The 12,113-nt window shown below is 46.0% G+C and overlaps 1 protein-coding gene across 2 annotated transcripts in view; it reads left to right on the top strand.

The window, feature by feature from the left end:
* KPNA3 (karyopherin subunit alpha 3) overlaps window positions 1-12,113 on the top strand; it is an 802,806-nt gene that overhangs the window by 378,551 nt on the left and 412,142 nt on the right. For both annotated transcript variants that reach the window (XM_078657369.1, XM_078657368.1), the window contains exon 8: window positions 1,534-1,620. In XM_078657369.1, coding sequence (XP_078513495.1) covers window positions 1,534-1,620 — 87 coding nt within the window. The remainder of the gene's footprint in view (window positions 1-1,533; window positions 1,621-12,113) is intronic.

Genomic DNA, 12,113 nt, shown 5'->3' with positions numbered 1-12,113 from the left:
CTCTAGGTGCACTGCTAGTGCTATCTGAAGACGGTCCCTCTTGAGCTGCGCAAACAGTAAATAGAAAGCACTTTTAAGTGTGTTTAGAGCTGCGCTAATGATCCCTGACTAATAATTAAGTAAACAAAGGCAGAACAGTTGTTATAAAGGAATAGACAAGATTTTGTTTAAAGTCCTATTTAGTATCATGTCCTGGCCTTTTCAAACTCTTAAAACAAGAACAAATGGTCGGTATTTTTCTCTGGACATATAGTGGACCCAAATGTCTGGTTCCTTCGAGGACAAAGCGGAGGAAACTGCAATATTGAAACACTGGTGGCAATCGCAGGACAGCATATCTTCAAGCACTACATTCTTCCAGCCAAGATGTCACCTCGTGGTCATCAAGTAGGCCTCAATGGAAGGATTGAAGGGGGGTGGCTAGCGTGGCACACCTCCAAGAGTTATTATCAGCAAGAGTGCTCTGGACGCCACAAGAGAAATGTCTATACATAAATGTGCTTGTTCTCAGAGCGAGGGAGCTGCAGTAATTTCTCCCACATATATCCACCTCGAAAATACTGGCCTGCATGGACAACACCATGGCAATACTCTACATAAAGAGGGTGGAAAACGTTCTCAAATCTGTCAACAAAAGTTCAAAAATTGTGACATTGTGCAACTCGTAACAGAGTTATCAACGATCAGGCAGGTTACATTAGCAGACTGTTAGAGGATTGTCATGAAAAAGTGGTAATTCATGGTTTACAAAGCGCTATATACATGAAAATATGTATTACATATATTTGATGTATTAACAGGATTGATGTTTTTTTCTGTTATGTATCTGTTTTTGGAAAATGAATCTTTTTAAAAATTGAAAAAAAAGAAGGAAAAATATAAAATGTTATGATGTATGTAAAGAAATGAAATAATGAAAGAAATGAGAACGGAAATTAAACTGAGTGTCGATATGATTTAATGTGTTATTGAGCCCATTGGTGATTAAATCCTTACTGGAATGAATAGATAGGCCACGAGGGAGTGCTTCTAGTAACTTTTGCAAAGCGCTGTATACCTCTGTCAAGTAAAATAGTCTGTGGTTGCCTGAATCTAATAGGAATCTTAACAGGTAGTTGTGTGTTGTGCCAAGTAATGAGGTGGATGGGCTTACAAATTGGTCACTGCCTGTGAGTGTTCTAGCTGCTTGTGCCTAGTACTGCAATTTTAAGTTACTGAGGGACTCCCACTTCGACTGGAAATGGATGAATCATGAAAGATGCCAACGTTGCAGAAACATTACAGGTAAGTAACTTTTTGTTTTCCAGGAAAGTCAGCAATTCAGTTTATCAAAACCACAAAGTTATTAAATTAGTAAAAATATTTTAACAAACTCAGGACTGTGGTGGTTATACATGTGTTGCATTTAGTGTATACTGCAGTTGATACCATGACCCTGAATTTACTTTTGTTTGTGGTGACTGCCTTGCTATGGAACTTAGGTAATCTGATCTTATGTGAAGCCTTTTTTAATTAGCCATCTTTATCTTGCAGATGCAGTGCCGTTGTTTTTGAGGCTATTACATTCGCAACACCAGAATGTTTGTGAACAAGCAGTCTGGGCCCTTGGGAATATTATTGGTAAGTTCAGTTTTAATGATTTGAAATATGCTTTTCTGGTTGTGTTCACGTATGCAAGCTTGGAAAGGTTTATAAAACGTAACTTGAATAAGTGGGAGGGCTGTAACTTGAGAAGTAGGGCTACCTAGGGCACACCCTTGCTCTCAAAAACAGGAACTGTTGGGAAAAATGCAGGTACTTCTGTCAGTTCTTCAAGATGGGTAAACCCATATATTTGAAAGCACTTTTCCCTCTGATAATTGCCTTTTGGGTTTAAAGGTTCTATTGTATATTAGAAATCACAAAGAAAAGCCACATACAATTCTGTGACTGGAATATGCATATGCAATTGTTATAAAAGGGAGTTCAGTCTAGACTAACCAAAAATGATTTCTGGTGGTCCACCAGGAAGAACAGCAACATCTTCCTCCTATGTTCGACTCTAAACCTCACTTGATGACCCATAGACGCTGTCAACCTTTCTGTCATACAGTCATCAACTCCCTTCTGAACTAAAGAAAAATCTGATAGTGGCTATTAGTTGTAGATTCCTTGCCTTAGAATTTCCCTCCGGTATCAGTCTGGATCTGGAGAATTTTCAACAGCAGTACCCCCTGTGTGTCGGTAGGTGGCGTCATTCGGCTCCGTGTCCATCGTGAATGCCGGGATGATATCGCCGGCCGATCCTATAGAGACGCTGCCCATGCGCGTTGATGTCAGTTCTTTCTTTTTCTGCACCAGCCTAAGCACAGATCCGGATAGAACTACCCCTTTTTATCTAGCCCTCTTTCGACTTTTTGCCTGTCTTTTTCGAGTCTTGGACTTGTGGTGCATCAAGGATGTCCCAGTGTAGCACCGTCTTCAAGCCCTGCGGCTACTGCCACCGGATGATGTCCATTATGAATCCGCACCTCGTGTGCCTCTGGTGCCTGGAGCGCGATCACGACCCGAAGTCATTCTTAGAGTGCTGGGCCATGAATTCTAAGGCTTTGCTGGAGCATAAGTCGTTGGAGGCCAGGCGCTCTGCTTCGCAGCCGTTCTCATTCAAGAGAACGGTCCCGAGAATGTTGGCCGAGCCCGCACTCCTCGTCGCATTCCAAGTCGTCGGGAAGGTCATGTAAGCACCAGAAGTGTAAGAATTACAGGGGTTCTTTGACTTCACCCCGTCGGTCGACTGATGTAACATGGGATTCTGAGCATCGTCGATCAAAGGCCCTGTCCCCGCAGCCTCCTTCTGAAACAACTCTGTGCCTCCCCGCTTTTCCGGGAGCCAGGGCATCCCCTGCCCAAATCCAAAAGTACTATGAGGCGCTCTTCCTCCTTTTAACGATACAAAAGGGCATGATGGACGGAGCGTTTGAGCAAATCACTCACTCACCCCCAGTCAACTGATCTGGGTTTAATCCATCACCATTCTTTAGCCCACTCTGCCACCCCATTTCAGACATGGCTATATGCAAATCAGTCTGACCCTGTGCCTCATGGGAACAGTCCAGCCCGAACTGCCAAGCCATGTCTTCCATGGACCGGAAACAAGCATCCTGGGACCGGTTTCGGATTCATAATCCTCATCAGCCAGGCTATCTTGAATCCAGTGGCCAAGTGAGCAAGGGACTCACGTCTGAGCATACCCTGCCACACTTAGGGCGAACAAAGCGATACAAAAGGGGATGTTGGACGGAGCGTTTGAGCAAATCAAACACTCACCCCCAGTCAACTGATCTGGGTTTAATCCATCACCATTCTTTAGCCCACTCAGCCACCCCATTTCAGACATGGCTATATGCAAATCAGTCTGACCCTGTGCCTCATGGGAACAGTCCAGCCCGAACTGCCAAGCCATGTCTTCCATGGACCGGAAACAAGCATCCTGGGACCGGTTTCGGATTCATAATCCTCATCAGCCAGGCTATCTTGAATCCAGTGGCCTCCTTTTAGGGCAGCCTGTCTTCCCTGGTACGCATTTGGGCCCCGCTGAGTCGTTTGGGGGTCCTAGCCTCCGATGCCGTTTGCTTCGGCTCGACTCCAGATAGCCCCTGTTGATTGGTTCTCGATTTCAGGCGGACGCCCATTGATCTTACTCGACCTTCCCGTACATCGTCCCCGGCGCACACGACGTTGACCCTGCCCCTAGGAGGGGCAGCTGGACCCTTTAACAGTCCAGCTCGAAGAATCTATGGACTGGCGAACGACCTGGATGAGGCCAGTGCCTCAGCCTATGGCTACATCTTCAGAACCCCTTTTACTCTTCAATGAAGCCCTCATCGATGTCTTTCTGGGCACTTGGTTCATGCATTCAGTGTGGATAAGACAATCACCCGCTGCCACTGCCCTGCTCCGGGCAACCCAGCGTTCCTCATGCAACATCCCTCCCATGAGTGCTTGGTTGTCCAAGCCTCATCTTCAAAGTGCGCATTCCCTTTTGCACCCCCCGATAGGCAATCCAAGAAGCTGGACCACCTTGGGAATAAGATGTTTTCTTCCTCCAGCTTGGCATTTTGGTTGGTGAATACCACATGCCTCTTGGGCCGATACTGCCATACCATCTGGGATATGGTTGCGCATGTGCTGCCTCAGTGCCCGGAAGAGACCTGGGTCGTTCTTTCACAGACCGTTGCGAAAGGGAGAGACGCAGCTAAATTCACATATGTTGTGAACTGGACACCAACGACTCATTGGGCAGAATGGTTGGCTCGTCGGTAGAACTTAGACACTATTCCTGGTTGAGGACATCTGGTTCCTCGTGGATGTCCAATTGACTTTGATGGACATGTCCTTAGATGACACTCGCCTTTTTGATGACCAGGCAGACTCAGTGCTTGTGCGCTTTAAGGATTCTCGAGCTATGGACCGATTCTTGGGTCTCACGGCTACCTCCCGTACACCTCAGTCTGCTTTTCGTGGTTACCCTGCTTTTCGTGGTTACCCTGCTTGTCGTGGTTACGGAAGGAGGGCGCCCAGCCACATCCTGTCCTGCCCAGCCACAGTCATGCAAGCTGTTCAACCTCTGCGTGGCCACGAATGTTGGACCCAGCGTTCTTGTGGGTCACAGGTCCAGCGGGTGGGCCAGTCTACCATTTCTCCCCCTGCCACCGCCTCCAAGCCTTCCTAGTCTGACGTTTCAGGCCTATCAATTGCCAGTCGGAGGCAGGATTTGCTATCACCTCCTCCTCTGACAATCCATCACACCAGACATCTGAGTTCTGCAGGTCGTCCGAATGGGCTACTCGCTCCCCTTTGAGACTACCTCTCCTGCCATGCAACCCGCCTACGACTGAAGGTCAGAGTATCATATGGCTCTTCTCCATGATTAAGTTACAGCTCTCTTGGCCAAGCGATCCATAGAGCGAGTCCCAGTGAGAGGAATGAATCTGAAACAAATGGTCACACGCCACCAGGAGTTGGGAGCCTCTAGTGGTTGTCACAGCAAAGGTAGAGAAGTAAATAGAGTGGTGGTAATCAAAGAATGTGTCCATAGGGACACCATGCAAAACACCAACCCGAATGGTGAACAGGTGCATTCCCCAAGGATTGGGGAGCGCACACAGGCAACCTGAAAGTACAGGGACAGTGGAACAGCACAGATGCGCTAAAGCACATCAATTACCTGGAACTGAAGACCGCTTTCCTAGCTCCGAGGGTTTTTCAATCACACATAACAGGTCAAACCGTACTAATTCAAACGGTAAACAGCCATGTTTTATTTCAACAAACCGGGAAGCCCGAAATTGTTCACCCTGAGCAAACTAGCCCAGGAAGTATGGAGATGAGTGATACCAAGACATATCACATGGCAAACAGTCCTCATACCAGGAAAACATAATACAAAGATGGACAGACGAAGGCAAGAAAGCACCTCCCATGAATAGGAACTAAAACAAGAAACACTGGAGATAACTTTCAAAGTCTGGGGGATGAGAAAAATAGTCTTTTTCCTGGTACTCAGAACTACTAGAGATGTCCATAAGACAGATGACCACGGGACAGATGACTACAATCTAAGTAAACCAAGATCTGCTAACAATGCAATACTGGAGAGTATACCACCCCGAGCCAGCAACACGCCTAGAAATCCGGCTCCTGAATATCTAGTATTTGAGCAGCCACAGCTTCTATCCAGGACAGTGCTTTCCTTAGAGAAGCAAAGAAAGCAAACATAAGGAAATATTACACTGCAAATGGAGACAATGCATTCAATGGTGCACAGAGAACTGGAAAATGGAGACAAGGACAGAACAGGAAACATACCTCACTCACCTGTTAGATAGCAAGCTAACCTATGCATCATTAAAGGTATACCTGGCAACAATAGTAGTCCACACAAGGGGAACTTCAGGTAACAGTTTCTTAACATCCTCAGTGGTGAAAACATTTTTGGAAGGCTCAAAGACAGTGGCACCACCATGATCAGTTCCAGCACTATTGTAAAACGTAAACACTGTGCTAACACAGTTAATGACAGGCACTTTTGAACCTAAGCACAAAACTGATCTAAAGTCACTCACTCTTAAGATGGTCTTTCTGAATGCAATCACATTGCTACACAGAGTGAGTGAGCGAGCTTCAAGCGCTAATAATACCAGAACCCTACTTGCAAATACACAAAGACAACCCACAATTTCTGCCCAAAGTGGTGACTCGCTTTCATGTCAACCAAATCATTAAGCTACCAACTTTCTGCAAAGACCCTAAAACACAGATGGAAAGAGCCTTGTACACCTTGGATTTAAGAGGGTTTAATGTACCATCTGCAAGAAACAAGAGTTAGGGACTCCATGTTGTCAACTGTGCATCGACTGCCGGGCGGGAGTTGGCCGCAATAGGTTGCGCCTTAAGTAAACTAAAATGTATTCAAAGTGCAGCACAATGTGGATAGAAACCTTTTAATATTCATGCTTGAAAAATCACAAGAACTAGGTGTTCCTAAAAACTGTGGATGATAAACCCCTAACACCATGGATGTCTCCAGTAAAAGATGCAAGCACAAGTACTCCTCAGGGTTCCCGCAAGTAAGTATCAGACCAAAACGTTGGCAGAGCCATGTTGCAGGGATTCTGCTCTGGAACAACTATGCTTTGGACCATAGAACATCTGCATGTAGTGACTAGGCCACCTTACCACCTCAGTATCTATGAGCCAGAGTCCAACTAGCTATAGTGTCTCACTTGCCCTCCTAACCTTAACAGAGAGACAAGTGACTTGACACCCCAGAACACAACACTCTTGACCTCTCAGGTATTGGGGTAACAGGACACACCCTTTTGTTCTCTCACTCGTACTTGTCCACAATAAGATAAACAAGAGACACCAAGGAAGTTTAGAATATTTATTTAAACTATTGTGCTGTAAGACGCAGTATTTGTTCCACAATTGGAAAACAAATGTGTATAAAAAAAATTGCTAGCATGGTTAATAAACCATATACCATACAAAGCCCTGTCATGTTCTAAGACAGATTACCCTAAACCCCCTCCCTAATAAAATTATATAATTATATATCAAAGAGATCTGGGATTAGTGGCAGACCCTGTACCTTAACATACATAGATGGATGTTCTACATCTGAGCTGACTCCGCAGTCTTGTCTTAGGATCTTCGTTCTCAGTCTGTTACAACTCCTACACTCAGTAATATGACAAGACGTGTGTTCATAAACAGGAGCTGCATTCGCAAGTTATGTTTAGGTGCTGGTGTCTGACCAGAGAGAATAACAAGGGGCATAGTTTGACCATGTCTATGGTGCTCAGGAGAAGACCAGAACACAAAAACATATGCAGGTTCTGTGTGAAAATACAGTGCAACACAAAAGCAAACCTGTTCCTATAGTAACATGTGGAAAGAAAAAGCTGCCTATAACGTGCACAGTTAGGTTAACATAGGTAAACTACATTGGGCCATGCGAGAAACAAACAATACCATCACCTCTGCAAACTGTTTGAATGAACTGCAGACTCTCTTTGCAGCTGCCCTAGACAACTTTCTTCTCGGACAAGTTAGTGCTGAGGTCACGGATGGCTTTCATACTCAGAATTGTGATGCCTTTCCCTGTTAATGTTTCTCTTTCCAATTTTTCTGCTACTCCTCACCCTTCATATGTGGAGGAGAAGACTACACCAGCTCTATCCTAAAAAGTAGTTTATTTGATATCCTGTCCGCCAATGGGATCCTTGTATGGATGACCAGCTCTTTGTAAGATTTTCTGCAGTGAAGAAAAGGAAGGCAGTGCAGAAAAGGCATTATTGTAAAGGCACCAGAAACTGCTTCATTGAAAGTATGCAACTTATTTGTTCGTTTGTATGTCTTGTTGTAGAGGATTCCTGTTTATATAAGTGTAAAAATCCCTTGGTTTGCCTATCTAGTTACGTTTGGTCACTCTCTTCTTTTACTTTCAAGCGATTTGAAACCCACCTACATATCTGGATAATTTTTACGAAAAGAATGAAATCTTTCCACAATACTTTTTTACGAAATTGTTTCTCCCTATCAATTCAGCATGCTATTCATTGTAGTTAGGAGTATTTCCAATGACATGCTGTATCAAGTCTCCCCAGTGCAACAGCATAGTGGGTGCCCCCTCATGCAGCAACTTTACTGTTTCACACAGAATAGGAATTGGAGGTCATTCTAGCTCCATCGGTTCCACACCAGCTTTTGCAAATGAAAATTGTTCCCTGTAATGGTAAGCTAGTTGCATTATACTCACATGATTGGCTTCCATATATATATAATGTACTGATCAAATCTAAAAGACCTTTAATTACTCATATTCAGTGTGATATCGTGTATTTGTGACTCATCAATATGTATGGCAATATGTAATGGCCGGGTATAATTGTTCAGATAGAGAATTCAGGCTGTTACCTAATGCAGTCCATTCATAACCTTGAAAGTTAGAAAGGATCCATTCTTCACACATAATTGGAAGTTGCAGCACCTTTAACACGTTTGGGCTTTTTATTTTTCCCTATAAGCCAATAGATTGCTGAACTGCTGAATGAAAACCTTGTAAAGTAGGTGGTAGGAACCTATATAGGAAGGGCCATAAATTGATGTAGCAGTTTGGACAAAGTAGCCACTTTGACTACATTGATTCGGGTGACCAGTGACCGTTAAAGTGAAATCTCCTCTCCTCTTTAGTAATTGAGTACAATCCTGAAGCATTGGTAGTTATGGAGCTAAAGTTGTCATATACGCTTGCCAGCGCTAACCCTAAGCACCAGTTTCTCTACCCATTTCAGTCAAGGTTGAGAGTGCACTATGTAAACATATCGATTTGCGTAGGAAGCTGGCTCTGTATATACTATAGCATAGTAAGGTATAGTGAGCAGCGCAGAGTCCAGTGGATCACCAGAGGCTTAAGTAGATAATACCGTTCTCTCTTTTATGGTAGTGTGGTTGATGGTTGAGCAGTCTGGATCATCAGAGGGTAGTGTTAAGCATTTGTTGTACACTCAGGTAAGAAATATGTCACACTTAAGACTGAAATCAGACCAATAATTTGTATAAAAAGTTAATTTATTTTTATTACTAGAACCAAGATTTACTCAGTAGCAGGTAAGTTATACTTTAAATACAGTAATACTTTTCCAAGATACAGTGTGCACTGGTTTTACAGGAACATACAAATTACTTTGCAGTCAAGAAAATGGATTGTAAGCTCTTCAAAATACTGATAATTACTTTAAGATTACTTTTAGTTACTTTGTAGTTACTTTTCAAGTTTGGGATGATACAACTTCCTAACCTGTTTAAGCATTACAGTACAGCAGTAAGGAGGTTAACTCTTGTGAGGACACTAATTTTCTTTGGTTGCAGTACAAGACAGTTTAACACTTGAAATATTTTTCATTAAAAACCCACTGTGCAATCCTATGGAGAAAAACAAAGTGTTCGGTTTGCAGGTAAGTAAACGGTTTTGGTAACTGAGTTTTTTTGGGGGGGATGGTTACATCCAAGGTGCCCCAAGGTTCAGGTTGGCACTTAAGGTGCACCACCAGCGGCACTAGTGCGGCCTGGCAAAGAGTGCAGGGCGCCAAGGTTAGCCAGTGGGGCTAGAGGGCATCTTGGTTGGGGGCTGCTCACAGGCAGGTTACTCGGTCTTGGGAGGCAAGCTTCTAGGGTTAAGGTAAAGGCACAAGGGGTCCTAGGTTAGCACCAAGTCCACACCGCCAGTGGCGCTGGGGCAGCCGGGTGCATGGTGCATAGGAGGTGCTGGGAGCCCAGTGCTTTTCTATGTAAGTTCCCGCTTGAAAAAAAGGACTGCATGCTGGAGCCAGAAGACTGGAAAAAGGGAACCAAACCCTGGAGGATGAAGTTGTAGAGTTGATGGACACCAGGACACTGTGTGGCACCTCATGACTCGGGGGCTGCCTGTGCAGGGGTGTCTTTTCGTGACTGGTATTTCTCGCCGGTTCTGCTTCCGGTCGGAGGGACCCTTCAGAATGAGGCTGTAGTTGTCAAGGAGAAGGTCGTAGGAGGTAGTCTTTTGCTGGAACCCAGGTCAGGATTGCCGAGGGGACCTCGCTGGGGTGTTGGGCCACTCATATTCTGGCCGTCGGTGTCTGGTACAGAGTGGTGAGACTTGCGGTTCCAGCTGGAACTGGAGTCCTGGCTTGGGTTGCTGTGGGACAAATCCGGTGTCTGTGATATATCGGGGTCCTTTGAGATTGCAAGGCAGGTCCCCGGGGTTCTTGGAGGCTGCTGGTTACAGGACACGTCGGTTTCAGCTTGCAGGGGTTCTGTAGCAGGATACAGGCTGGTAGTGCTGGGGCCAAAGCAGTTATCGCCGTCCTCTTCTGCAGCACATCTCTTTGGTCCTTCTTCTGATACCCAGGCTCAGGACTGCCCCCTAAATACTGTATTTAGGGTATGTTTTTGGGGTCTTGAGGTAGTAGCTGTGAGAAGTTGGCCTGATAGGTGATGTTTCCAATTCTGGAACCACCTATTATCAGACCAAACAATCCCTTATGGTGTCTGGTTGTAAGTCAACCTTATTAGACAAGCTATCCTAGGGGTAGCATGGACTAAGCAGCCTAAAGGCTTAACTTAAGAGGTCGTGTTAAGCGAGCTGTTTTACCACATACAATCCTGTAATATCAAATGAAAGGACACCACACAAGTATATATTATAAAAATATATGTGTTTATTACTAAAAACAATCCCCAGTATTCTTTATGAATAAAGGGGCACAAGCGTTAAATCAAAAGCACTGTTTAAACATACAAGTTGCACAATTATGGATGAGGGCGGGTGGCCACTCAAACCATATACTAAACAAGTGGTATAAGAGATACCAATCGAGCAGTGGTTAGGCCTAGGGCCTAGGGAATCGCTGGGAGCAGTCAGGACAAGCAATGCTGAAGTCGGGAATGGCCCTCGGGATTCGGGAGATGTGCGGAAAGCGCACGCATGCACCAATGTTAACCAATGGTGCGTAAAAAGTGTAAAGTTAAAGTTTAAGGACACTTCCGCTGAACCTAGAGGAACACAACTTAACACACAGACCCTAGAGATGTGCACCAGTGTGGGAACACCGGCGGAGCAAAGTTACCTCACCCACAGGAAGTGGGTGCACAGGGTCGAAGTGGCGTCGGGTTTTGACACGCAGGCTCTTGGTGCTTGAAGCTGAAAGGGCTGCAGGCAGGTTGAAGATGAAGTGTCCGGTGGAGTCCAAGGGTGGACTCAAGTCGAAGGGTACCTGAAAGCAGAGGGGACAGAGTCTGGGTCACTCAGCAGTGACCAGGGTGGAACCAGGACGGAACCAGGCAATGTCGGGCGCAATCAGGTGGTCGTCGAGGAGCTTCTCTCCGCTGTCACGTGGGCTCTGGGGCATCTGCGACGTCCAGGAGCAGGTCACGATCTGTCCCACGCAGGCTCTCACCGTCGGTGCAGTCGGCTTCAAGTTTGGAGCAAACAACACTTGGCAAGAGCAATCCACGCGGGATCGGAAGATTGCTTCTCACTCGGACCAGGAAGGTCAGAGTCGGGGCTCCTTTTCAGGGGAGCTGGTGTGGATCTGGAGCAACCAGATTCACGAGTCTTCTTTGTAGTTTCGTCGGCACAGGGACCACTAGCCAGCTGGCAAGTGACCGGGCCAACGCGTTGAGCCAAATGGAGCAGAAGGGCCCCACGCAGCACTCGTCGAGTGTGGAGGGCTGAACTTCGGCTCAGGAGTAGCTCAGGGTGGGGGCTTCTCGAACCCCGGTGCACAGCTTCGAGGGTCACTCGTGGGCTGCACGGTCAGCGTCTCGTGGTCAATTCAAGATGGCGTGCCCCACGCTTCCGGTCGCCTCCACGGGTCTCAGCTCTGCAGGGACTGTGGATCGGGCTGTTGGAAGGCAGGCAAGCTTGATCTCGTCGATCTCAGTCGCTCGAGTTCCGGCGGGAACTGCAACTAAGTAGACGTCGAGGGCTGGATGGTGCCTGCTGCTGCAGGGTGGTCACTCCTTGACCACAAGGGAGATTCTTCGGGCTTCCACGTTGAGATGGAGGTCCAAGGGTCCAGAGTTTCGTT

The sequence above is a fragment of the Lissotriton helveticus genome, chromosome 8, assembly GCF_964261635.1.
Source record: "Lissotriton helveticus chromosome 8, aLisHel1.1, whole genome shotgun sequence".
NCBI classification, from domain to species: Eukaryota; Metazoa; Chordata; class Amphibia; order Caudata; family Salamandridae; genus Lissotriton; species Lissotriton helveticus.
This window is presented reverse-complemented; position numbering and strand designations above follow the sequence as displayed.